Below are 27,581 nucleotides of genomic sequence, written 5' to 3'. Positions count from 1 at the left end.
TTTGTCATATCCAACCAATGAGTTTGAAAATGAACTCTGATGGCTTTAATGCTTGCTGCATCTGCCTGGAAATGTGTAATAATGGATTTCTTGTTTTTCTCCTTCAACAATAGAGTCAAGGGACAAATTCCTGAGTTGCATTATTTAAAATTATTTTTAAAAAAAGGAAGGGAGAGACAGCTGTATGAGTGGGAGTGAGGCTGGTGTAAAGTCAGCTCAGACAATGGGTTCCTCTTAGGTAGATGAGGAGAATGGGCCTCACAAATGGATATTGATCTGCAGCAGCTGGGACGTGAGGAAGGGGCTGGAGATGAGCATGAACCACTCTTACAGCTGCTGCCTTTCCATGGCTGACTTTGTTTTCCTGGTAAATTTGTATTTGTGGCACAAGGATATATTGTTTTCCACTCATATTTAATGTAGCTGCACGTGAGTGTGTGGATGGTAAAGTTTAATAAACTTTATAGGACTTGGGCAGGGAAATGATTGATGTGGCTTCTTGGAATTTGATTGCAGGAGGTGAATTTTCTGGAATTAGGCACTCATCCTTTGGACAGTTAAAATTCCTGGGAACAGGCAAAGTTGAATATATGTCTTTTATTGGATTCACTTATTTGGTTATAGTCACATTCTTCTCCATTTGATGCTACTGTTTCATCTCCTGTGATGCACTTAGTGCCCAGTATCTCCTCATTCTGCTTGAATTATTTCTGTAGAAAGAATGTGAAGGGGATCTGTGAAATTCCTACAATCGACTGCAGAAGCAATATCTGAATTGAGGTGAAATAAATTATTAGGTGAGATGTGCAAACTTGACAAATGTGGAGGAAGGCTACTTCTTTACAAATTGAGATTTGAAACCTCCTGGCAAAATTTGTTGCCTTCCAGTTACGATTACAAAAACGTTCCATGATTTGGTATTCCATGGATTTCTTGTCAGGAAACTATTGTCTGCTTGGAACAGTTCAAAGAATAACCCTGTTCTGAGCTGGTTTTAATGGGAGCCCACCTAAAATATGCTAAAATTCTTTGTTGTGTTGTGTCCCCTGAAACATGGTTTGTAAAGCAGCATTTCTCTGCCTTGTCTGAAGTAATTATTCAGAAATTCAGCAGCAGAGCTCCAGCCAGGGAGGGGGAGCTTCAGAGTGGGGAAGGCATAGGGAATTTTGGAAGAGAAGAGAAGGAAGAGCTGCTGTGTGAAGGCCAAAGGCAAGGAAGGAAAAGGCATCTAAACCAAACAGATGGGAGAGGCAATAAGGGAAGAATATTGGGCAGTGAAACAGATAACAGAAGGCCTTGGGAACAGAACTGTAAGGGGAGGAATCTGAAAAAATGAAAGGGTCACTTGAGGACAGATTATTCTAGGGAAAGAAGTGAGATTAATTGCCCAGTGCTCTGCTATGTTGGGTAGCAAAGCAAATCATCTGTGTGGGTAAAAATAGGAAGGGAGGCATCTCAGCTGCTGCTCAGGCTCCTCTTTCCTTGTGTGCTTCATGCCAGGGCTGTGTGAGGAGTGTGGAGAAAGGGCTCTGCAGGGCACACAGTTAAGAGGTTTTGTCATGATTATGTTGGCTAAAACGAGACAAATGTTGGGTTTTTTCCCACTTCCCTTTCCCCATAAAACACTGCTCACCAAGAGGGAAGCAGCCCATTAGAGGAAAGCATCAGGTGACACCCATCAGGGCACAGGGGGAGCAAGAAGTGACTCTATGAATGTTCTGGGAAGGTGCTGTCCCAGGGGCAGGTGAAGGGGTCAACTTGTTTTGGTGTTTGATGTGCAGTTCAAACAGAGGTTGCTCATGGAATGCAAAATGGTTCATGAGATAGCACACTGTAACCCCAGAAAGGAGCAGCAGCACAGTCCACACTGCAGCTTGAATGTTTCACACAAGAGGAGTCAACCAAAAGCTGGTGTTCAGAGTCTCATAGTCTTCCTGGATAGTAAGATGAGGAGTACCAAAATGCAATTGCTTTCCATGTAGTCTAAATCATAAATTTCTTTTGGTGTTTCCTCAGGCAAGACAGCAAGCCCAGCTAAGACATCAAATGGCAGAAGACAGCAAAGCTGAATATTCTTCCACCCTACAGAAGTTCAACAGTGAGCAGCATGAGCATTACTACACACACATACCAAACATCTTCCAGGTAAGTGTCACTGGAAGGGCTCTAGAGTAGTCCATAATCCTGTGACAAGAATATCTTACTCATCACCTCAATTCTATGACCCTGACTTTTAATTTTTGGTGATTTTTTTGGTCATTCTTAGCAAATTTGACATGCAATCTGCTACCCTGAGAGATGGTAGGATAAATTATCCCCTTTTCTTAACCTAGATATAAAGGGCTGAATAACACACCAGGAAGGTGACGTTGAAGTGTCATGACAGATGAGGACAGCCTTTGGAATCCTCACAATCTTCCTCTGTTCAGCTCCTGTGTCTGTGCAGCTGGGCATGAGGGAGAGCATCACTGGCATTGTTGGGGCAGGAGGCAGCTGGGCATTGTTGCATCTGTGAAGTCCAGCAGCCCTTTATAACCTGTGTTCAAACCAGGCTGCACAGATGGTTAAATGTGAACCACAAAAATTCTGCAGCAGTGAGTCCAAAGGGTTTTAAGCAAGCTTCTGATTGTGTCTTAGGGTGCCTAAGGACAGGCTGCAGAGGAAGAATAAAAAAGCCATCAGATTCATTCTGAGTGAAGTTCTGAGTTTGTGCTTGAATGAATGAATTGAGGTTAATGTAGTAGAACAGAACTTCTAAATGACTGTTCCCTTGTAATGGGTCATGAGCATCAGAAGTGGAAAATCCAACCTTTTCAAGGGATGACATGTCACATGCTTGTCACCAGATGAGCAGTAGCTGATATTTGCGTGGCAAACACACACTTCTTACCCACTGCTGAAACTTGTGAGCCAAGTGGACACCTCCTCTTTTCCCTCGTGGTATTTCAAACCAATGCCTTGAGAAAAGCTGTTCCTGGAATCAAGCAAATGCTGGGGCTGAGGAGCTCTCTGATCTGTAGGTGGGCAGGGTCCAGTCCTGCAGATGTGCCCTCTTCCCTGTCAGTGCACCACTGAGCTCCAGGGCCTGCTTTTAGGTGTGGAAATAAGTTGTTTTGTAAAGAATTGATGTTGCTTGTGGATCAGTCAAGGCAAAGGGGATTTTTGACTGCTCCTGCAGCCCAAAGTGAAACAGGCTGCTCCTGTTCATGCCCTTCTGTATCCTGCTATAATTTGTCATAATGGAATTATGCCACGTTCAGTTTCCCTCTGTGGTAAAGGAGAGGCCCCTGGAAGAGATGCTGGAGATCCTGGAACTGAATCCACTGAGCAGTGAGGAGCTGTGCTGTGAACAGCACGTGGGTTTTTTTTTTTATTGTGCATGAACACATCAATACATGATGTACTGTGAACAAAACATGATGTACATGACTCCCTAAACACCAAAAATTACCTTCTAGGGAAGAGAAGGGGTGACATCAAGATCTTTGTTTCCTTGAATTCTACAGTGGAATGAAAATGAGATTGTTCTGAACATGCACAGAAAATGAAATAATTTGTTGCAGAAATTCTTTTAAAAGCCTTAGGAACCATCCTTACAAAAGTCTAAAGCTGGAGTTTGACAAATCAGCATTTTTTAACATAAAAAGTTAATTGAAAAATTTCCAGTAATAGTAAAAGAGATTACTTTAAGAATGACATTTTGATGTGTGAGGGAACAGTATCACTTGGTACCTTCCTGAGAACAGCTGTCCTAGTTTGTTCTTAAAATATATTTAATCCTTAAGTTTTAAAGTAGTTGATGTAAGCTGTAGAGGAAAATTGCGTGAAACTGTGAAGTCAGTCTTGATGTTTGACCTGAATGAAATGTAATATTTTAGAAAATACAAGAGATGGAGGAAAGGAGAATCGTGAGGATAGGAGAATCCATGAAAACCTTTGCAGAAGTCGACCGCCAAGTGATCCCCATCATTGGCAAGTGTCTGGATGAGATAACAAAGGCTGCAGAATCAGTGGATCACAAGAATGTAAGTGTTGCATTGTTGGTTGTCATATTTAGTGTTGGTCTCAAATTCATGGAGACCGAAATGCTGGGCCCAGGCTCAGCACAAGAGCTTTGCAGTCACGGAATTAAACCAAAGAACAGCTTCTTGTCCCAAGCTGCTTTGTCTGAGGCAGGATGTGCTCAGATTATTGCCCAAATCTACTTAACATCCAGAAATGCCTTTCCTGCAATACTTTTAAATTTTTTTATTTGTTATTATGGAGTATTCTCTCATTTTATTAGGATACTTACTTTTTGAAATATTGCAATTTAAAAGTAGGCATCAGCATGTGTTGTTGGACATAATTTCAGATACTTAATCACCAATTCTTATAAAGGTGGTTTCTGTGTCTCATAAACAGAAAACTGTCTGTTTCAGAAATGCCTTAATTCCAGTTAGCTTTATAATAATGAAAGTATTTAAAGTATTGCCTACAGGAACTACCACAAAATCTTTCTGTAAAATATTTCTTTGCAGGTTTGAGGTTTGCTGGCAATCTGTAAATGAGCAAATCTTGGTGTCTGAACATTATTTTCCTTCACAGGATGCAAAGAAACTTCTCTGATAGAAAAGCTGATAAAGATTTCAGTTGGGCTTCCTGATGTACAGTGACCACAAGGCCAAATGTGTTTTCTGTTTTGTTTGCAGAGTGATCTGCTTCCTTCCTACATGAAGCCACTGTTCTTCCAGCCTTTCTCATGGATCACATTAGTGCTTCAAATGCTGACAGCAAGTGTCTTGCTGCCTGTTTGAATTTCCCACACATGTTTTTCACTGGAATCTTTTCTGAGCTGTTCAGTGCCTGGAGCCATGAACTGGCAGCATAACCCTGAGGCTGAAGTTTTGAAATTAATCCTCTACTCTCTGTTCAGCAGTGATCTCACAGAGAGCAGCATAGGAAACTCAGTGGTCTGAAATCTATTATCTGGATGGGAAAATGTGGAATTGGGGCAGCAATTCCCGTATTAGAACAGCACACTCTACTTGAGGTACAGCTTTTGGTGCTGCATGATGAAATCATGCTGGGGAGATTCAAATCTCAGCCTACACTCTGCCCAAGTCTTCTTAGCAAAACACACATGGAAATTAAACTGGGTGTTGGAGTCAGGGTGAATTTTATATTCTCTTGCTCACAAACAAGTCCATGATGGCTCATACACAAGTGTGACATTGGAAAACGATGACTTTGAGCATTGATAACTGAATTTACCAGGATCTCCTGTAAACACTGTGCTGACAAAAATGTATTTAACCAAAATAGTTATATCTGAGCAGCTGCGAAGGGTTTAGTGTGTCCTGTCTGGAAATAGTTATGTCCCTAAAGAGTCCATTCTCCTTAAATATCAACAAGGATTTTTTCATCTCTGGAGCAGTCATTTCTAGCTGTGTTGATTATAGTGAAAGTGCTGGATTGGGTATTAAACATGCAACAGTGTAAATAGGATTACTTTATGCCCTCACTGCACTGCAGAGAATTCCTGTTAATGCCAATAGAAACTGCCTGGACTTAGCAGGGAATACTGGTTTGCTGTTACTGTGTTTCTAAGTCAGTTTTAGATTTTTTTTTTCCATTTCCCTTTTCTTAACCACTTGACCAACACAAAGGTCGTGTGGCAAGTGTGAGCTGTGGTGACTGCCAGGTGAACCTGTGCAGAACCTGATTCAGAGGGCTCTAGCAGCAGATAAAATGAATTTGTTATGGGCTTGGAGTTCCTGTTATGACATTATCTCTGTGATATATGGAGCGTGCTGGATATTTTTAGCTCCATTGTAGTGGAATGATGTTTTGAATAAATGGAAGGAACACTGTAAAATTCAGAGGGGAAAAAGGGAAGAGCTGCATGCACAGGATAAAATACCAGTGGAGAATTTAACATAACAGTGTATTCTCTTAGAATTAGAAAATGGTTTGGGTGGGAAGGAACCTTAAAGCCCATCCAGTTCCACCCTCTGCCATGGGCAGGGGCAACTTCCACTACCACAGGCTGCTCCAAGGCCTGTCCAACCTACCCTGGAACACTTCCAAGGATGGGGCATCCACAGACTCCAGGCTCTTGTAAACAGTCTCTCCATCTTTCCTGTCGGTTCCCCTTAGGTACTGGGAGGCAGCAGCTGAGTTACCCCAAAGCCTTCTCTTTTCCAGGCTGAGCAGTCTCAATTCTCTCAGCTTTTCCCAGTCTTTCCCCCTCTTCTCTAATGCTTCTTCATATCACTTTCATGTCTATCATTAAAAATATTTTCAAGTTTAGATCTCAGGAAGTTTTAATGTCAGACAAGGATGGGATAATGGAAAGTGCTTTTCTACCTCCCTAAAACTCATGTAGGAATTTCATGGTGCCACATGATAGACTGAGGATCTTAAATCCATGTTGATCTTCACCATCCCATGAAGACTTTTGCAAAGCTTTTCCTGTTATCTGTGTTTTGCTCAATGGAGCCTGGCCTCTGGATATGTTTATATCCCAGCAGATTTCTCCTGAACAGCATTTTACCTAGAGCCATTCACAGAACCTGTGAAATGCCTTCAAAGCAACAAGTTCTTTTTATGTAACAGGGCAGTGATGCTTTTCTCTAGAGAATAGTAATATATTTGTGTGCCAATGCATAGCATCTCTAGTGATCTTGGAATACAGCTGTTAGAGTATAACATAATCTCTCTTCCTAAGGAAACAAGTAGATAAATCTATTAGGATATTTTTTTCCTGAGTCCATTAGGTTTAAATGCATTTGGCAAGCTGAGGTCTGAATTTGATCTTATGCATAATTAATTTTGTTTGTAGACTTGAGTAGGAAGAATGCTATGGATTGGTTTGGCTTTGATTTGGTGGGGTTTTTTTTTTTTTCCTTTTCCCTCTGTCCAAAACTGAAGAGCAAAGCCATTATACACAGTCTACAGCCAGTTTGTGGCTGACTTAGATGCCTCCAAGCAGTGCCAAAAGGGAATTTGGCTTCACTGGCTCCCACACTAGGGCACAGGGCTGCTGGTGTGACCTTGGACTGCTCAGATGTTGGGTAAAGCTCATGAAACATTTACAGCCATTTACTGTCACTAAATTCACAACCAACTTGTTGACTTGTGGCAGAGTGATCACACAAGAGCTCTGCTTTATAGGAGTCTTTATTGGGATTTTCCTCTGATTTGCTAACAGCTCTATTCCCAGCAAATCTGTACCTTAAATCTTCCTTATGAATCACTTACTGAAGTGTGATTTGCTTTTCTAGTCAGTAAAGTTCATAAGCTCTTACTCCTTTCAGCAGAATGTTGAGAGACTTTCATTGATCCTGGGCTCTGGAAGAGCATTAATTCCCAGGAATGAGCCTGGTCACTCCCAGGGTTGGTCCCACACAGACAGACCTTCCTGTTCTGCCTGAAAGTGCCACCAATCTGATGCCAAGCCTCACCTGAGATGTTTACTCTTGTGTTGGTCTGTCCCATTCCAGGATTCCCAGATGGTAATAGAAGCCTTTAAATCAGGGTTTGAGCCCCCGGGAGATGTCGACTTTGAGGATTTCACACAGCCCATGAAGAGGACAGTGTCTGAATCCAGCCTTTCCAACTCCAGAGGGGATGGGAAGTCAGAGCCCAAGTTCGGTAGCAAATCCAAGGGCAAGTTATGGCCATTCATCAAGAAAAATAAGGTACTGATTTGCAAACTTGAGCTTGGTGCTAGTATATGTTTTGTCAATAACCTGTGTCTTGTCTAGTAATCTTGGCAAGTTTGGTTTTTTTAAAGAGACTTTTAGATTCAGAAAGTTAATGACTGATGTCTTAATATGGTGTTTTGTTGTAGTCTTTGTTTACTTAAGTTTCTTTAGAACTTTAATTATTTTTTTCTTGTATAATTTCATTAATTATGTTGCAGTTTTTAAATTAATTTAACTTAAGTTGTCACGTCTCTGCCATGGTCCATTTCTGTTCCTAACTCGGAGAAGGAGTTGTAAACCACTTACCTAGTGCCATGTGTGCCAACTAACATTGTTACCTGTGGGAAGCTTCAGTGTGGCGTTACTGTTTTGACACTCCTCCAACTCTCCTTGGCTTTCCATTTGCGTTGTCTTTCCAGTCTGTGCACTGGGGTCAGCAGGTGGGTGGCTGGGAGCAGGGAATTGCTGGGATTCACTCTGAAGCACAACTAATGGAGCAGAACTAACTGAGCAGTTGACTGTTTAAAAGACCATATTAACTTATGTACCCATTAAACCTTTTTCATCCCACTGTCATACTTTACACCATAATGCATGGCAGCATTTATCTGGGGTTACCAGGACGTGTCAGGGGGACTGGACTCAATCAGGTTTCAGTAACACTGATGGAAGCCCAGAATAGCTTTGTTTTTTTGACCTCACTCTTGCTCTGACCCTTTACCAAACCACTTAAATTTGAATTTTGAAAATCTCCATGTTCTCAAGGGGTCATTCCTGTAGTGCTGGTGTGGGAGAGGACTCGCTGTCTGGTGCTTACATCAGTGTAGCCGGAATAAAAACACAAGCAGGACTAACTCCTGAGCAAATTCATAGAGTGATCTGTACAAGTGAAGTGTGATGCACGTTGCTGAGGTATGATTTGGAAGCAGGAAGGAATGTGGTTTGTTGTTTTCCAGATAATAGAAACGCTACTGGGCACTAAGGTACCTTCCTTATCTGATCCATTTAAATTCAGGTATTTGAAAGCTCTATCCATATGCATTATTGCAGCTGTCCACAGAGCAGAACAGGGCAATTTATGGGGATAGTGCTGCATGGAAGAGTCTGCATGAGCTTCCTTCAAAATACCTTTGTGTTACTCTTCTGTTGCATCACTTACTAATACTTTCATTTATCACAACTCTTCATTTAACACGACTCTTAACTACTGCTTTCTCCCCTCTTTTAAACCATGGCCTTTAATATTTAATTATTTAATTGGTTTTTTCTCTGGATTTCAAATATTGGTTTTGATGCTTATTTTCGTTTTGTGTTTTATCTTTTTATTTTGGTTTTTATTCTGTCACTTCTCCATCTCTTATACGTAGCTTATGTCCCTTTTAACATCCCCCCATCAGCCCCCTCCTCCTCCCCCTGCCTCTGCCTCACCCTCTGCTGTTCCCAACGGCCCCCAGTCTCCCAAGCAGCAAAAGGAACCCCTCTCCCATCGCTTCAACGAGTTCATGACCTCCAAACCCAAAATCCACTGCTTCAGGAGCCTAAAGCGCGGGGTAAGTTCTCCTCTGGATACCTCTCTCTCTCTCTTACTCTCTCTCTTTTCTTTCTTGCGCTTTTATTGCACGTTCTGTTACGTAAAAACTTTTGTTTTGTGAATGGTTCCATTGTGTTTTATCATAACATGCAGACAAATCAAGGGTTCCCAACATACGAAGCCATTTGTAGTCAAAACCCCCACAATGAAACCACAAAAAGTAGAGTTCCTGATGGAAATGACCCATCTGGGTGTCTTGGGGGAGGAGGGGCTGGATAAAATATGGAAAGAGGAGCTGAACATTGAGTAATGCTCATGTAAGAAGTCAAAGTCTTTAGTTTTTCTCTCTGCAGGATGGGTTCAGCTCAATGTCTGTGTCAGAAGGAGATGAGCAAATTAGGAGGGATTCTAAGAGATATTAGTGTGATTGCAGTTGGTAAAAGCTCAGTCTGGAATGATGTGACATTGTCACTGGAGCAGTGGAAACTTTGTTCCAGTCACTCAGCTCGTGGTTCAGGTGCTGCAGTGTTAGTTTGTGTAGGAACTCTGAGTCTTGACAAAGAAACTGGTGAGAGGAGGAAGGTGAACTGATCCTGGGTGGTAACAGAGCCTTTCCATGGTCCATGTGTGCTTTAAGCCAGAGCTGCCAGCTCAGGGGAGACTGGGACACAATTCCCAGCACCACAATGCACAGTTTAAAATCATATTCTGTGTGCAGAAGCTTTTTTGGTGCAGTATGCAAGCTCCAAATGACAGAGGAGAGCTTCTGAGGGGGCAGGATTTGGGATTCCCCTGCCAGCAGCTGCAGTGCAGTGTCAGTGCTGGTTTAAGCATTGTGTGGTGGAAAGATGCTGAAAGCCTCCATGGCTGATTTGGGGATTCACCTGGGTTTAGGTCACACTGGACCAACACTTTGTGACACATCACCACTGTTCCAAGCTCAGTATCCCTGTTTCCTTTGCTGTTGATAAAGAAGGAAATGTGGCCTGAGGTTTTCCAGGTCAGCTGCTGTTCCTGTTGCTGACAGCAGCTGTGGTTATATTCATGAACCAATGCTGAAGTGTTTGTGTGGAATTAAATCCTCTCATTGGTGGTCTTCATAAGCAGTAAATAAAAAGGTCCCTGAGATAAAATTTGCCATTTTTCAAACAAAAATAAGACTTTATCTTGCCAGAAACTCATACATGGCATGGGTCTACTCAAAATTTGGTGGCACAGCGTGGCTTTGCCTCATCAGTGAAACCCTTAGAATTATTGTCTCCAGTAAAAATTACAGGAAGAAGACAAATGTGTTCAGTATTTTAAATGTTTTTTTTTGCCATTTTTCAAACAAAAATAAGACTTTATCTTGCCAGAAACTCACACATGGCAGGGGTCTACTGAAAATTTGCTGGCCCAGCGTGGCTTTGCCTCATAGGTGAAACCCTTAGAATTATTTTCTCCAGTAAAAAAATTACAGGAAGAAGACAAAAGTGTTCAGTATTTTAAATGTTTTTTAGAGCAGACACTAACAGTGAGGAAGTGACTACTTTAAAAAGCCCAAATTCTGCTCCAGGCGCTCATTTAGGTCTGACGACTGGAGCTGTATAAAAGCAGAGATGATTTCCATGGGGAACTTCAGTGGTTGGTTACAAAGAACTGAGAGCAGCGCTGTAAACAATGCACTGTCTCATCTGGTTACAGACAGAACAGTTAAAAATAAAGATGTTTTAAACAGTTTCAGTTCTTTGCTAGGAAATTGCCATTTAATGGGATACTTAGAACACAAAAAATCCCATTTCTTCCCATCCCTGTTTCACTGGGGAAGTGGGAAGTTTCTAAGCTGTTCAAAGGCAGGTTCTGTACGTGTCCCTCCTTACCTCAGCTGCAGTTTGGCTCAGAGCATCTTTTCTCAGTGGTTTTTCCAGGGAGAAACAGAGTTTCAGTTCTGCTTGTGCAGCAGCAGAGCTGAGGATGTGCTGGGTGGTGGCACCACTCCAGGGGTGGCAGCTGGAGCCCTCCTTGTCCTGGGCAGTGCTGGGTCACTTTGGGGTGAAGGCACTGTGCAGGTCAGGGGGTGTGTGGCAGTCTAATGCTCCACAGTGGCATTCAGAGAACAGAATGTTGAAATGAGTATTTCCTACTTGACTTAAAAATACTGGTTTGTAGTTCCATGGGCACTTCACCAGTTTGTATTCCAAATGTACAAATCCCTACTGACTGATTGCTTGGCCATATAAGCAATTATAACTAATTGCTTTTCACAGTTCCTGAAGGAAGGCCATTATTTTATGTATTAAATAGCTAAGAAATCCAAGCACTCCTTAAGAATTCTGCATGCCATATTGTTTTAAGTCCTTTGTGTGAAAGGCAAAGTAATGAGAACAATGTCCTATAGTCTTCTCTGGAATCCCTCAAATTTTTGCTGACACATCCGTTGAGAATGTGCAAGGAAGGGCTATTGCTAAATCTTCATTTAAACCTTTCACTGTGTTCTTTTGCTATTTCATTTCCTTCCCCTGTCAGCTACCAGGATGTTTGTATGTAAATACTTTTCCTGCCTGACTCATCCTGAGGATTTGGAGTCCAGTGTTCAGATCATCATCTCTTATCCCAGAGGGATGGACTCAGGCCCCTTGGATCATTTAGAGATATGGAGGAGGAGGAGAGGCTGAAAACCTCTGGCAACTTGCTCTGTCTCATTTGGAGACTTGTCAAATTCACATTTTAGAGCTCCTTGGTGATTTGTATTTTACAAATGGTCAGACTAAGAGATCATCAAAGTGCCATATGACCTTCAAAAATAACATCATTCTAACCAGGAAAAAGAAAATCAAGAACCACCCACAAATCCTTTAAATTTATTAGGTGAAAAAGAAGAACATTTGATCTGTACATCAGGGAAGCAACTTTTTGGAAGGTCGTGCAGGGACCAGCAGGGCAGCACAGTGTAACAGGAGTGGGGCTCTGGATCATTTCATTTGCTCTGAATTGTCTCTGCACTGCTGGGTTTGTTCCTTGGCAGAATTCCACTCCAGATGCCTTCAGTGAAGGTGTCCACAAGGTTCTTTAAGTCTTATTTTAGAGTATTCAGCCCAATTGCCAAGCAGGTGCTCCCTGGATTTCTTGATAAAACTGAGCTATCAAATCCTACAAAGCCAGAGAAAAAAAATTACTTCAGAGAAAATGGGATCGCACTCCTTTTTTGCATTGTCTTAAGGAATAAGGAAAAGTAACTGTTTGACAAGAGCAAGTCCTGAGACCGTAGCAGGATAAATTCCAGCAGGAGGAGTTGCACATTGTAATTGATCCTTGAAACACAACACGGGAATGGATTCCCTACAACTCCTCCATGAAATCTGGGAGATCAGAATGTGTCTGCAGAGGGAGAGTGTTTTAGCAATTTTCTTTTAAAATTTTGGTTTAGCATCTTATGTTGCATTTGGCAAAATTGCTGGTGACTGTTAAAACAAATTATATAATTGTCTATGATATGTTCTGTGCCCAGTCTGGTTTTAATTTTGCTTCCAAACCAAAAATCCAGTGAATCTTGTTTTCATGGAAGGAAACAGACGCCTGAACAATTCACAACAGATGCAAGGTTAATGTGGAGGAACCAATACCAGCATCAGTGGTCACTGCCAATATGAAATCCTAGTCTGTTAAAAAAAAATTTAAATCTTTAGGTGCTGACTCTTGTCAGTGTCTATGGTTTTCTAATCACATTTTTTGTATTTCCCTTAAAGCTTTTTTCTTCTAACCCCAGCAGCAGAAATGTCCATTACAGAGAATACCATGAAACTGTTAGAGCACTTATTATGGATCAGAGCTAGGAGAAGGGGAAAAAACTGTCATACAATTTTGTGAGTGTTTTTTTCAAATAGCTGCTTTAAAAGACACTATAAAATTAGTATAGCACTTCAAATCAACCTCATCTCTTTAGGGAAGTTAAAGCCAGAAGAGCACAAAGAAAGAGGAACCAGTTACATAACTCATAATTTCATTTATGCTTGCTCTGCTTTTTCTAATTCCATTTTGAGGACAAAGGAAACTCGGTATTCTGCTGGTTGATACTAATTTTGTGTTCTTTAGTTTTATTGCTGTAGCAGCAGTAACATCAGCACCTTTTTTTAAAAGAGCAATCCTCCAAACTAACAACATCCAGGGGTAGAACTTACACCTTTGAATGACTCCGTGTGCTCTGTACTTGGCTTTCCTCCCTCTCCCCAGAGCCCGGGAAGTGGCTGAGCAGGGAGGATGGTCTGGGAGCTGGGGCAGACATTGCTGCCAGTATCCGAGTTCCATAAAGCACACGGAGGAAATTTTGTGGTTTCCTTTCTAGTGGAAGTTGTTGACTTCATTACAATGTGATTTTATTTCCATTGCACCCGTTGCTGTGTCCCTCCCTCCCCGTCTCACTCTGCACTCCTGTCCCTCGACACCCAGCTCTGAATCTGCCCCACTGATCAGTACTTTGTTGTTCTGTGAGCATGCAGAGGAGCAAGCAAAGCACCCCTTCTCCAACCTGCTCTGTTCCCTGCCCTGGGAATACTTGTTGTTCCAAAGTGTGTCTCTCTGTGCCAAGACTGGGACTTTTTGGTGGGTGGGGTCATTAAATCCGCGGTTTGTTCTAGCACCAAGAGAGATATCTTCTGACCTTGGTATTTAAACAAGCATTTAAAAATACCATGTTTTCTGATCTCTCTGAGCATGCTGAACTCTTAATATCCACCTGGCTCACGGGAGGCTCCCACTCTGCACTTTGAGGGTAGTTAAACACCAAGCTGTCTTTCGCTGTAGAAGCAGTGAACACAGAGGTGCCGCGCTCGTCCCCGGTGTAACCAATGTGTGTTTTCTCTTGCTGACTCACCAGCAGACACAGTCTTTGTATATTCACAAAGAACTCATGAAGAGGACTTTAGGGACACCCACGTGTGCCGTTGAGGCTAGGGAATATGTTGTAAGTCTGAGTATGGTGTGATCAGCCCATACTGTTGCTACACAGTCGCTAACCCCACTTACAACGCCGGCCCGAGTGTGCTGTGGCAATGTGCTTTGTCAGAGAGCCAAGGAAAATTTGGTGGGAGGCAAGTGGCAGCTTACAGTGTGATGTGCAGGAAAGATAATGTCTGCTAGTCCTGGAAATGCTGAAATTGGCACAATTAAAGTAGCTGGACCTGTGAAATTCAAAGTGTTGCGAACAGGTTCTGTGCATTTATTTTAAATGATTTGATGAATGCAGTCTTGAGCATCACGAGCCCTGATGGACAGGAATTCTGTGCCTTGGTTGTGAAGCATTCCCTAGAGCCTTTGGAAGCTTCTGTGAGCTGTCTATAATGATGATAGTTCATGGAATCAAGATATGTGACCTCTAAATCTGCTACTTGGACAAAGCAGAGTATGGGGAGATTGTTACAGGACCACTAAAAAAAAAAAAAAAAAAAAAAGAAAAGAAAATTACCTCTTGGTTGTATGTCTGGAAGTTCAGTGATTTATTTCAACCCTGTTTTCTGTAAGTGAGGTTAGTGGCCGTGACTGTCCAATAACACATGGACCTGCTGGCTTTCATGCTCTCTCATGTGTTATTGAAGCTTGTGGCTCTTAGACTCTTCATTATTTTCCCTGCAAGACTAAGCTAGGCTTGGTTTAAATTGACAGCTTGAAACACATTTGCTCATTTCAAGGAATTGTAACTTATTTGATCATTTGGGGGGAAAACACCTTTGTTCTCCCAGGAGCTGTGAGCAAGTTTCTAGCTGTGAAAACCCAACAGAATGGGCAAAAGTAGTTATGTAGTGTTTAATGCAGATTTATTTTCAATCTGCTTATATTTGTTTATAGAAACTGAATCACTGTCATGTAAAATTACCAATAAATTTCAGAAATGGAAAACTGTGAACATGACTTATTTCAGCATTTCATTGTTTCCAGCCTATGAACTGCTTTATTTATACTGGTTATAACAATCCCTGATGTACTATTTGGAAATGCTATTAATAAGTTCTTTATTTTTGTCATACTTAACAGCAAAAGAATTGGGCATACAGTGTCTGTAATCCCTTTCAAATTTGCTGAATTTGCAGCAAAAGAATAGCCTTGATGCAGATGATTCTCCGCAGTATTTAGTGCCTTTAGAGTGAGTAGTGTTTAGCCACTAGCGCATGTAGCATACATTTGTGCCTTTTTAGAGTGCTTCATAGGTAAATATTTATTCTGCACCATGAGTCTTGTCTGTATCTATGTACAAGAATCTCAATTTGTGCTGATCATGTCTATGCTAAAGTTCACAGGAGTGCTAAAGCAATGATGCAAACACAAGCTGCCTACGCTGAATTTCTTCAGACCATTCTTTCTCCTTCTATGATTACTCTCTCCAATGGATTGGTTTTGTTTGCTTTACTTTTTTAATGGCCTCTTTAGCTCAGAGGGTGAATTTCTTCATGGCACTGTGATTATTATCATGTGTTTATTCCCTAATGGACTGGACTGCAGAGGGAAGTGTCACTGCTGCCTTGTCACTGAAGGATCAGTTCACATGCAGCATTTCACTGTTATTTCAAGACCATTTATTTTCCTTGAATGGCTGGCATGTGTTGCTGTAAAAATCCTGGTAACTAATGGGAATTGTTATTTTGGGGAGGAAAAAAAAAAGTGTATTTCTTAAATCAGCTGCCCATAAGAGGTGTGGGGCCTTTATTTTAAATCCCATCCTAATGAACTGTGTTTTTGCTAGAAATGGAGCATCTGTTTGAAAACACCATTGCCAGGAGCTGTTGGTAGTGCCAGAGAACTTGAATGGAAAGAAGTTCCCAAGTCTGGCACAAATCCTTGCCTGGAGAGAGGCATTTTCCAGCTTTTACCTTCCAGCTGTTGTTAACATGTGTGCTTTTATGCACCTCAAGCTTGTTGGGTAGTTGGAGCATTTCACAACTGTCCCTGAAAGCTGGCAGGGCAGCTCAGTGCCCCTTGCTGGAGGAGGAGGAGGAGGCTGGGTGGAGTTTGGATTCTCCTTTTCTATCTGGCTTTAGATCCTGAGCAGCAGCTCACTTGTGCTTGGCACGGAGCTGAGCACTGGCAGTCCCCCTATCTCTTGGAAATCCTTCTGAACTGCAGCTGTTTGTCATTTTGCAATGCTGGAAGAGGCTTTGAGAATTTTGGTGGTTGTGTGCCCAGGCACAGTAGTTCACCTGGGAGTTTCTGGGGCACCTGCCCAGAGCTGTGTGTGCAGGTGAGGCAGGGCAGGTGCTGCTCCATGGGCACACACTGCTTTCAGCCTTGCTGTCCCAGAGCAACTAAAAGATAATATTTGGGCTCTGTCCCAGGAAATGTGGTAACTCCTGAAGAATTAGATCATGTATATCATTTAAGGAGTTGAATAATGTCTTACCATGCTGTCATAGAACCAATTTGGTGTCAAGAGAATAGATGGGTTTTTTTCCTCCTCCTTGGGCCTGACCTTGTCCGACTGTGGCCAAAGTACGTTTGAGTCTGAGTATTTGTTTCTGAATTGTTCAAGAATGTGAAATGGCTTTCTGTGCCTGCCTGGGCAGCACTATGCAGTCCACAGGGACGGTCCAGGGGTGTTGTCCTTTGGCTGTAGCCAAGAGCCAGGCATTCCCTGGAGGTCCATGGTGCTGGGTGCTGCAGGAGCTGCTCTCTCCTCTCCACCGAGGTTTGGCTCAGGGCTGACCCCCCCAGAGCCCTTCCATGATGTGGCTGATGCATTTCAGCACATTTTTGATCTAAAGTGACACCCATGCATTTGCAAGCTGTGAGTTCTTCCCACCTCAGTGCTGTGATGAGAGCTCCCAGTGTTGTTGGTGTAGCTGCTGTCAGTCAGTCCAGGTCTGATCTCACCTGTGCCCAGGTCCACCCTGGCACACCATTCCCATTCCTGTTTCTGGCCAGGTCATGGCAGCTGCCCAAGCCCATCTTGTGAACTTTTGCACAGATCTGTTAGTGTGACCCATTTTGCCTTCCAACAGCAAGGGGATTGTGTCATTTTATTGTAACATCAGCCTCAAAAAGTTCCTCTTCTACTGATGCATTGTTGTTTTTTCTCTCTCTCCCCCCACCCTGTATCTCTCCAATTTTACATGAAGCTTTCTCTCAAGCTGGTAAGCACATTTACAGCATGCCTGTCCTGTGTTTTAATCACAATTTCCTGTGTGTGTTTTAATGTGCACTGTGCCACATGTGACATGACACTGAAATTAACTGTTAAATTTGTTTCTTCTTTGTGTTTGCTTTTTTTGACATTTATCAGATAAATCTGAATACACAGGTCTGGAGTCTAATAGAGGTGATCAGAATTCAGTCTTCTAATAAGCTGCTAAAAAATTAACTCTAATATGTAGTTTAGTTTTCACTTTTATAATCTAGGGCTATGAAAATGTAGAAAAACAATATCAAGCAATTCTGCTATTGTATAAGTATACATTAAAACATTAAAAGAAGGGGAAAAAGATAAAATAAAGGTATCTGTGCTTGCTGGACGTTTTCCAGAGAGCCATGCATGTCTTTCTGTGTAAAGTAGCTGCAAAGTTTGCTTTCCATGTCCAGTATTACTGGAAATCTGCATCATTATCACCTACATTTTACAGCCCTATGTAGTCCTTCAGAATAACCAATAATGACATTAATTAAAGTTCTGTAAACCTTAACCAACAAGGTTAACTCAATCTGATTTGACTTTGCAAATTGAGAGATATGAGTCTTTGTGAATCTTAAATTCCATCTTGGATGCAGCTGGGAAGGTTACTTGAACTATGGTAAGATAAAGATGTTACTGATCTGGAATGGGAAGGGGTGAACAGACCTGGGAAAGCAAATTACAAGCTGAACTCCATGCACAAGGTACTGCTTTGCTTGAGACACTCCACACCTTGCTATGTCCCACAGCTTGGCCACGTTCCTCTGGCCCTGGAGAGCCCCTCAGCAGGAGAATGTGCCTGGTGTGCTGCCCCACCTTGTGCAAACACACGAGGGCCACAGCAGTGATGGCATTTGGGGACCTCAGAGGATCCACAGGGGCACCTCAGCTGTGTCAGCTTCCAAGTTCTCTTATTGCTCACCGGTTTGTGCCTTTGGGTGCTCTTTCCCTTCCCTGTGAGGGTGGTGAGGCCCTGGCACAGGGTGCCCACAGAAGCTGTGGCTGCCTCTGGATCCCTGGAAGTGTCCAAGGCCAGGTTGGACAGGGCTTGGAGCAACCTGGGATAGTGGGAGGTGTCCCTGCCATGGCAGGGGGTGGAACAAGATAATCTTTAAGATCCCTTCCAACACACACTCTTCTGGGATTCTACATTTATCTTGTGCTTGGACACATCATTGTGGGCCTCTTCTGCTCATGGCAGCTCATCCAGCTCATCATGGGCCACCAGAGCTGGGCCTGGAGCATCTCTGGCAGTTTTGGGTCCTGCTGCTGCTCTGGCAGCACAGTGACTTTCTTGGGCTCCTTTAGCAAGGTTGCTTCTCACTGAAGACCTGTGGTAAGTCTGAGGAATGATGGAAATGCCTGGAATATGTGCAAACCTTCTTTTGGCTGTTGCCAAGCCTCTGTCCTGGGACTCCACTGCATTTATACCAGATTTCTACTCCTTTTCTTGCTCACAGTGCTAGTGTGCTGTGTAGCTGAGTTAAGCCTTTGTATGTAGGAATAAATCCTCCAAAAATGTCTGGCATGGCCTTTCCCTGGGACTTGCAGAAATTGGAAAGGTGGGTAGGGAGGGCTGAGACCCATTTTCACCTCAGATGGAGAAAAGCAGCTTTTTGTAATCTCCTCTGGGATCCTCACTATGCAAGAGCCAAAACTAAGGCTGAAAAAGCTGATGCTCTCCTCACATGTAGCTTCAGTCCAGAAACTGGTCCTAACAAGGCTCTGTTTTCACACTCCTTCATCTTGGGACAATTTGAATCCTAACTCAGTCTCTTTCTGCAAGGAGACCTTGTGAGCAGCACATCAGAGATAGCACAGCTTTCCCCTCACCTCACTGCTGCAGCATTTTTAAAAACATAGGCAATGTCCACGACTTGAGAGGCAGCCCAGGTGTGTTTGTGCTTGAGAGCATGGAATGTGCCCAGCATGTGCAAAAACTGCTCTTTGACTCTCCTTTTTGGAGCAGGGGCTCCAGCTTCTCATAGGAAATTCCTGAGCACAGCCTAAAGCTGGAGTGAGGTCACCTACCAGCCTTGGGTGTGCAGCTCCATGCAACTCCTGCCTTGGTCTGAAGCATTGTGAGCCAAGCTGCTGGATTTAGTCCAGCTTAGAACTCTTGAATCAAGTTGAAGAATCAAAAATGAGATGCCAAAACGATGCTTTTCCAAATTTCACTCTATCTGTTGCATTCTACTAGTGTACAGCTTTCACTTCTGCTTAGAAGTGATGAGGATATGTCAGAATATGTTATCTAGACTTTCCTGTAAGTGCTTGTTTGTTTACAAAGCTGCCTCCAGATGCTTTGCCTTAAAAAGATGTGTGTGGTTTTAGTATAGATTATCCATAAAATAGATTGAATCACTCTCATGTCTGTTGTGATGTGGGAGTTGCTGTCAAGCAAAATCTAAATGTTAAAGAATAAATGAAAATAGATTTCTCCTCTACCAGGCACATCAAGTAATGTAACCCTGGTAGAACTCTGTGGGTAAAGTTTCAGAATCAGCATAACTTTCTTAGTAATTTCTCTTAAATTTGCTTTCTCATTGTCTCACAAATGGAATTTTAAGTGTATTATTGCAGAGATGATCAAAGCTTCACTGGAAGCACATGCCATCTTTGGCTGACAATCAGTACAACAGCAGTTTCCCCAGGCTCTGTGACTTTGGGATGGTCACTCCAGAGGAGGTGACCTGTGTGTGACTGTCCTCCAGCCCTCTGCCACCCCCAGAGTTTGGTTTTGAACAGCTGCAGGAGAAAGTCACAGAGTCCCAGCACATTCAGTACAGAGCCAAGGTCCAATGAGAAGCTTCGTGGCAGTGTCTCCTCTAAATACCTCTCCTCAGGGAGAAATTTGGTGTTTTAGCAGGACAGATGGCCCAGCCCTGCTCAAGGCTCTCAGTAAACGGATGGACCACTGAATTTGGTCACTCAGCTTTGTGTTTTTACCCTATCTCCCATATTCCCCTTTAGAAATGGGACAGGGAATGAGCAGAAGCCACCACGAGCAAAAGCTGCCCAAATTCAAGCTCATGCACAAGAACCTCACTCCCTTATGGTGCAACTAATCACTATTAATATGTGTTCAGTGTAGCCCACCCAATCTGCCTCCATTGCCTTCTGGCAAGACAAAAATAGGTGTAACTGTGAAGAAAAGAGTGTGGATGTATTTTATGTGTCATCTATCTGCTATATCAAATTGAGGCAATCAAGAGGAGACATAGCAGAAGGCAGAAAAGGGGTTTTCAAGCAGAATCACACAAAGGTAACCACTGTGGTCTTAACTTCTTTTTTCCCCTTTGGTTATGATTCCAAACTGACTGATTCAATGGCTTTGATATAACTTCTGGTTTTTATGTGAGTACAAGTGAGAGAGGAAAACTGAGAGACTTTGGCGTGGAATGTGGACCCTGGAAAGTAAGCAGCATGTTTTTTTAAATTGCAGAGTCCAGTGGGGACTGCCTCTGTTAGCTTGGTGTGTTCAGGGGAGCCCTGACAAAAATGAAATGTGTTGGACCAGCAGTCAGTCAGCAGTGCACAGGAGAAATGCAACTGTGACATGGGAATAAAAGCCAGGAACTGCTTTTATTGGAATGCTGTTTGTAGCTGAGTGAAAGAAGGCAGGATCAGCTTTCCATGAGAAGGGAATTCTGGTTAAAAAAAAAAAATTATACAGCTTTAAGTAAAAATAATTTCTCATCTTAGCTGTTAAATTCTGGAATTCTCCAGCTGATCTTCCATTAGCCACTGTTAGGAAAGCAGGATGTTCCTGGGATCATTTTGAGAGCATCCAGATTCCTCACCATTCAGGGACTGGTAACACACTACAAATGAGAGCAATGCTTCAGACCACTGTGATTTTGCACAGGTTTTTGTGAGCTGCTTTCAAAATGCAATCCCAAAGGATTCTTTCAGATTTTGATTATTAATTTTTATCCCCTTATTCCCCCACCCTCCATTCCACTCTGTGCAGGGAGCAGGCCCAGAAGACTTCAGCAATCTCCCACCTGAGCAAAGAAGGAAGAAGCTTCAGCAAAAGGTCGATGAACTAAACAGGGACATTCAGAAAGAGATGGATTCAAGGTGAGTCAAACCTCTCCAATGAAAAGTGAAATTGCACTGAGCAGAGCCCCTGTGTGTGATGGATGTGGGTAGATCCCAACAGGAGAGGCTGTTATGAGATGATGGCATCATCCAAAGTCTGATCTGTAGCTCAGATTTCCTGGAAGCAGGAAGATAATGACTCCTGTGCTTCTGTGAATGCTTTTTCTACAAGGCTGCATTTATCATTCTGGTTGAGAATAAGGCTATTTTAGCTACACACTTTTAATTGATTCTGGCAGCCTGTATTTGTGCTTTGTGTTTGTTCACATTCTGTAGTTGCATTAAAGATTCAGTGTGTTTTGTTTGTGAGACACAGAACTTTTCTTCCCTGGAGGATTTCAAGACTGGTCTCTTCCTAAATACTGCTTTGCATTTGTACACATGTGCCTACATTTTGTGTCAGCTTGCTTTCAAGAACCTATTTATTTTGCCTACTAACCCAGAATTTTTCCTTTATATTTCATATCATGGACAAGAAAAGAAAATTGCATGTGGTTAATGATTTCTCATTGCTTTGTTTTTTTCCTCTGTGGTAACCTTTTAGGTTTGCCTCTGTGCAGGTTTTTCTTTCTGTTCAGTATTGATTCTGAGGTAACCCAACACTAAAATCAGATATGGAATTGCAGCTGAGTGAAGTTTAAATGAAGATAGTTTGTGATGGAGAAAATAGCACCAGCAGTTAAATAAGAGTTAAACAAACAGTAATAATTGTGACTCATATGTTTGCAACATTGTCCCTTAAGGCTTCAGGCGCAGAGCAGTCCCACTTCCTTGCCACCCACACTTTTTCCCAGTTTCCATACACACAAGGCAAAGGCACAGGATTGCAATTGTCAAGAGTTTGGTGGGAAACTCTAAAGAGTGTTAACTTGAGCCGTGGGACTCTCATTCACCTCTCTCCCACCAGCTAATGCCTAGAGAAAATCTGAATAGTTGTGCCTGAAACCAGCCCACAATTCCATTTTCAGCTCTGAAATGTCCATCAGCAGCTGAGAGAAGCTGCCCTGGGACTTGGCTGGATGCAGGGTCACATTTTGTAGCCTCAAGTCTGTCTGTCTGTCCCTGTGCTGTGGCAAACACAAACCATCTGGATCCAGCTTCCTTTTAAGCAGTGTGAAACAAATAAATATCGTTCAGATTATTTGGGTTGCTAAAGACAAGCTGCAACAGGCAGGGTGAGAATTTCTTTTTTGTCCTCCATTTCTGTTATTGATACATCTCTGTTCCACTTTCTCAACTGGAGGTCAGCCCATGATGGATGATAATGATTCAACTGTTTGTCTGTGCCCTGAAAACTGGGAAGATATTAGTCGAGAAAGTTGGAGCTGTCATAGATTGCAATGGTTGTGAGATTTATTATTACTGTTTTCCCCAGGGCACCAAGTAGGTACTGTTGTAGTACATAAAAAACCATGTCAGGCTAAAAATCAATATCAAGTATATTCTCACATTGTAGGTAACTCACTGTTTTTTTATCTCTGACAGTGTAAATTCTCTTCTGGCAAATAATTTTACTGTTCTGTTTTAATGGCTGGTTCTATACAGGGCAAAATCCCTGGCTGTTCTCAGTTCCCTTTGTAACAGCTTAGGTTGAACCTCAGTGTGTAGAAGAGGCAGTTTACTAAAGGCATTTACCCCCAGCTGCACTAAATGTGTTTGATTTTTGTTTTGTCCCTCAGAGATGCCTTAACAAAGATGAAAGATGTGTACATCAAGAACCCCCAGATGGGAGATGCAGCCAGCGTGGACCACAGATTGGCAGAGCTTGGGCAGAACATTGAAAAGCTGCGATTAGAAGTTCAGAAATTCGAGGTATGAGAAGAGACATTTCAGTTAAAAGCAGGTCAGCAAATTCTCAGGTCTGAGCAGGGCCTTCCTGGCTTTTCCAGATGTATTGATGCACTTTGGTGTGTGAGGGAAAGGGCTACGTGAGCACTGGCATTAACTGGGGTCTTTGGGCTGATTTGTGTAACACAAACATGCACCATCTCCTGTGGCAGTCAGCCCACAGTTAAATTTGCCACAGAAAACAAATTGTACTTAGTGGAGGTGAAGAGAAAATGTATTGCTCTCTGGACTGCCCAGAGGGCTTCAGATGCTTATTTAATTAATTAAATAGATTGAAGCATCATGTTACAGACGTCTGTGGAAAATCAGAGTGACATAAATGCAAAGCATCATTTAGAGACTAACAGCAAGACAGAAGCCATCAGATGAAATATGTTTTAAGGAATAATCTGCCATGAACAGGAAGCTGCTTAGTGATATAAAATCTCCAGAATAGAAGGGGAGTGTTTGGAATATATGGAGCCCATTATAATTAGATGAGAAGGATTAGACAGTTGAGAAAAGACTTCACTTTCTACATTATGCTTTGAACATAAACAGATACAGCCCATTAATTTCAGATGTGGTTTTACTATCCATTGCTTTCCTACCCGTTTGAAATCAGTGGCTCTTTCATTCCTCCCGGCTTTTGTTCTTGTGCATTCAGCAGTTGCTGAGTTTCTGGTGTTACTCAGACTGCTCTAAGCAGCCACACATCATTTTACTTGGTTGTGTCTAGAGCAGCATCATCTGCTGGCTGTTACCTGCTTGTCTGTCAGGGTGTTTCCAGGACCCGGTGCCAAAATACAGCTACATTTTCAATAAGTGTGTTTTTCAGCAAGAAAATCCAGAATTTGAACAAGTGACCACTGCCACTCAAAGGAAAATGTGAACATGCTTACAAACCAGTCTGTGTTCTGTAGCCTGGTGTCAGGAGTGTCCCTCTGTCTGTCTGTCTGTGGCAGGGCTGGCTGGCAGAGGTGGAGGGGCGGCTGCCGGCGCGGAGCGAGCAGCCCCGGCGCCAGAGCGGGGTCTACGAGGCACAGAACCCCTCAGGAGTGAACAGCTGTGCCCAGGACCGGGAGAGGTACAGTATCTGTACGGGCTGGGCTCAGCAGAGCCTCTGCAGGCACACCCAGGGCTCTGCAGCCTCCCTCAAATCGCTGCTTTCTGACTGTGGTGAGCTGTGTGACAGCCCCCTCGCTCACTGCCGTGAGCCAGTGCTTTTTCACCGTTTTTAACGGTAAAAATGAGGGTTCTCACTCATCTCTAGTCACAGCCAGCTCCAAGCAAGCTCTGGAATCACTGAGCTGCTCCAGCTGGAATTGCTCCCCTTGTCCCAAGCCTGGTGACTGAGTGGTTCTCTGCTGCTGAGGTTGGTTGCTATAGTTGCTGTGTTTTTCCTCTCTTGAGCAGCCCCGATGGCAGTTACACAGAAGAGCAAAGCCAGGAGACTGAGATGAAAGTACCTGCAACAGACTTTGACGATGAGTTTGATGATGAAGAACCACTACCCACCATAGGAACGTGTAAAGCTCTCTATACATTTGAAGGTATCACTCAAACTTTACCCTCATTTCACAGACTGGGATTTTTAAAGTTGATATGCCAAGGGCCAGTGGGAAACCTTCATTAAACCTTAAATAGCCAAGGGCAAGTGAGGCTCTGGTGTGATTCTGTAGAAAGGCACCAAGACAGGGATTTTTCTCCTGTTGCACAGGAACTCTACAAGAAAAAGAACCAGAACTCTGCTGTTCAGGGTCACACTTCTGTTTCTTTATGTACACACTGCTGCCTCCTGAATCATAAACTCCTGTTCTGGCTGCCAGTGGTGCACCGAAAGCTGTGTCCACCCGTGGGCTGAGTTACTGATTCCTGCTGTGCAGCACAGCCTGAAGTCCCTGTTGCTGTGTGTTTCAGGTCAGAATGAAGGAACAATCTCTGTGGCAGAAGGAGAGATGCTCTATGTAATAGAAGAAGACAAAGGGGACGGCTGGACGCGGATCCGAAGGAACGAAGATGAGGAGGGCTATGTCCCCACGTCCTATGTTGAAGTCTATTTGGACAAAAATGCCAAAGGTGCTATGACCTATATTTAATGCTATTATTATTGTTTTATTTGCTTCCACAGAGATAATCCAAGTCTGAAGCTGCTCTGTGTTGCAGATAGAGCCTTTTAAGAGTCTGTACAATGCCACCAAGTGCATTATTCCATACGTGGACTAATTATGGCTTGTTGTACTGCAAAAATGTGCTTTTCTTGCTCAGAGAAGGGTAGTGTGGGGGACTCCTGAAAGCAGAGGGGAAATGCAGCTTTGCCTGGACAGCATTTGCTCTACTGTCACTGCCATTGCACGCCCAGCTTAGTGCAGGAAGCACAAAGCCCTTTGGGATCGTTCAGGCTCTCCTCAGATACCCAGGTGGCATCTCAGACACATCCACAAGTGTTTGTCCCAAAGTCACTCGGTGGAACTTTATGGAGGGAATATTTAGACTGCTGGTTTGTGTCTGTGTGGGAGCCTTTCACAGCCTGTTGTGTTCTGGGGACCTTTTGGATTGAAAACTGGTGGTAATTTAGTTTAGTTCTGTGGAAAGGGAAGGAGAGATCTTACCAAAACCCCTCTACACAGCACTCTGTGATCCTTGATAAATGGGTAAAACATTGAGAAAGCTCCTCTGTTCTTTTTTACCTTGCTACATTTCAGATGTATTTGCTGTTGCAGATGACCAGAACTAATGGTTTAATTTTTGCTTACATGAGATCAATGGAGACATTCAGAGTTTGAACTCCATAAGCTGCTGTTTGTTGCTTTTAATTCCTCCCAAATGTTTTGTGTAAGGATGCAGTGCTGCAGGGCAGACCTGGCTGGAGTAAATGCCAGTGCTGAACACCTGGTAATGGGATACACTGAGAAATCAAAGGATTTTAGCCCTGTTTCAAATCAGGATGTGCGGTTTCCACTGTGTTAAATAATTTGTGTTTATTCAGACACTTAATCCTTCAGATTATTGTGTTTCCTAGACTTGAGAGTTCTTGGTGTGAAACAAGCAGCCTCATCCAAGTCAAAAGCAAACTGAACCATCTTCGTTGGGGTTTATGGGCAGCAGGAAGAGAGGACTAGGACTGTACCCATAAACCAGCACTGAAACTTGAGCAGTTCAGTGCTGGGTTGGGTGTTAATCAGTGCAGTGCCTTGCCTGCTGCAGGTCAAAATCTGGGCCTTGTTTTGTTTTGCCATAATACAGCAGTTTTATGTTCCTGTTGGCAAATACATGGTCAGTTGAGATGCAGAAGAGTACAAAATGTTTAGCCCCCTCTGTTGGTTTTTATTAACCTTTGAAAGATGGATTATGCATTCCCCTTTATATCCAGAACAAGACTGAAGGATTGGAAATACAGAGTCACAGACTGGTTTGGGTTGGAAGCGACCCTCTCATTCCAGCCCTCTCCCATGGCAGGGCCACCTTCCATCAGAGTAAAAACACAAACTTGTGCCAGGGGTGAAGGCTGATACAGCTCCAGCCATGTCTGTAGCCACAATGGAGGTTTCTCAGATCATTACAAGTTTTTCCATTAATTTTGCTGGACTTCAGGAACAAAATCAAATGGATTTGTGAATATCTAATGTATAGGAACAACATTTACCTCTTTTATTTCTCAAGTCTCTGGTTTAAAAGAAAAGCTAAAAGAGAATGCTTCATAGAATGCAGCATAAAGATTTGGAGGAAATGCTGCTGTGTTTAAAAGGTGAACTTTGTTGCAGGCAGCAAATTGATTTTTAAGGTATTGGTAGAATTGACTTGATTCAGTCCTTGAAATAGAAGCGATGACATTCCTGAAGATAACATTGTAAATACTAAAGCAAACTTCACAAACTTTAGTAATCCTTTCCTCTTTTTGGAAGGAAGGTTGAGCAGCTGGCACCACCAAAGGCTGGTGGCAGAAAGGAGGGAGCTCCCACAGCCCCTGTGACTGTCCCAGCCCTGGCTCAGCCCTTCCTGCCTGGCCAGGCTGTGTCTGTGCCACGAGCAGCTCAGTGCCACTGCTCAGTGCTCTGTGAGAAGCTGCTTTGTCACTCAGCTGCAGCCTGTGTTGTCAGGGCTCTGCTGCAGAACTGGGCTGAGCAGGACAGGTAAGTTGTGTGCTCAGGTGCTCTCCTGATTGTGGTCTTAGAGGAGCCAAGCTGGCTCTGTGCCCTGCCAGTCCCTGTGTGAGGGCTCCTGATGACATTTACAGGGGTGCCTCTGGTCAGAGGGTGTTGTCACAAAAAGAACAGTAATGCCTATCTTGTTTTGCCTT

At 43.0% G+C, this 27,581-nt stretch overlaps 1 protein-coding gene across 26 annotated transcripts in view; it reads left to right on the top strand.

Moving 5' to 3' along the window:
* Positions 1–27,581, top strand: part of FNBP1 (formin binding protein 1) — a 93,860-nt gene that overhangs the window by 61,002 nt on the left and 5,277 nt on the right. For 2 of the 26 annotated variants that reach the window (XM_041406839.1, XM_041406834.1), the window contains exons 7-19: positions 2,017–2,145; positions 3,879–4,025; positions 7,485–7,682; positions 8,645–8,671; positions 9,056–9,238; positions 14,072–14,158; positions 17,301–17,315; positions 17,465–17,500; positions 21,324–21,433; positions 23,134–23,266; positions 24,247–24,368; positions 24,698–24,834; positions 25,202–25,360. In XM_041406839.1, coding sequence (XP_041262773.1) covers positions 2,017–2,145; positions 3,879–4,025; positions 7,485–7,682; positions 8,645–8,671; positions 9,056–9,238; positions 14,072–14,158; positions 17,301–17,315; positions 17,465–17,500; positions 21,324–21,433; positions 23,134–23,266; positions 24,247–24,368; positions 24,698–24,834; positions 25,202–25,360 — 1,483 coding nt within the window. Of the gene's footprint in view, positions 1–2,016; positions 2,146–3,878; positions 4,026–7,484; positions 7,683–8,644; positions 8,672–9,055; positions 9,239–14,071; positions 14,159–17,300; positions 17,316–17,464; positions 17,501–21,323; positions 21,434–23,133; positions 23,267–24,246; positions 24,369–24,694; positions 24,835–25,201 lie in introns of all 26 variants that reach the window. The other 24 variants (XM_041406837.1, XM_041406833.1, XM_041406845.1 and 21 more) reach the window with 23 other exon arrangements.

The sequence above is a fragment of the Onychostruthus taczanowskii genome, unplaced genomic scaffold (assembly GCF_017590055.1).
Source record: "Onychostruthus taczanowskii isolate IOZ18803 unplaced genomic scaffold, ASM1759005v1 scaffold25, whole genome shotgun sequence".
NCBI lineage: Eukaryota > Metazoa > Chordata > Aves > Passeriformes > Passeridae > Onychostruthus > Onychostruthus taczanowskii.
Note: the sequence above shows the minus strand (reverse complement) of the source record. Positions and strands in the feature narration are given on the sequence as shown.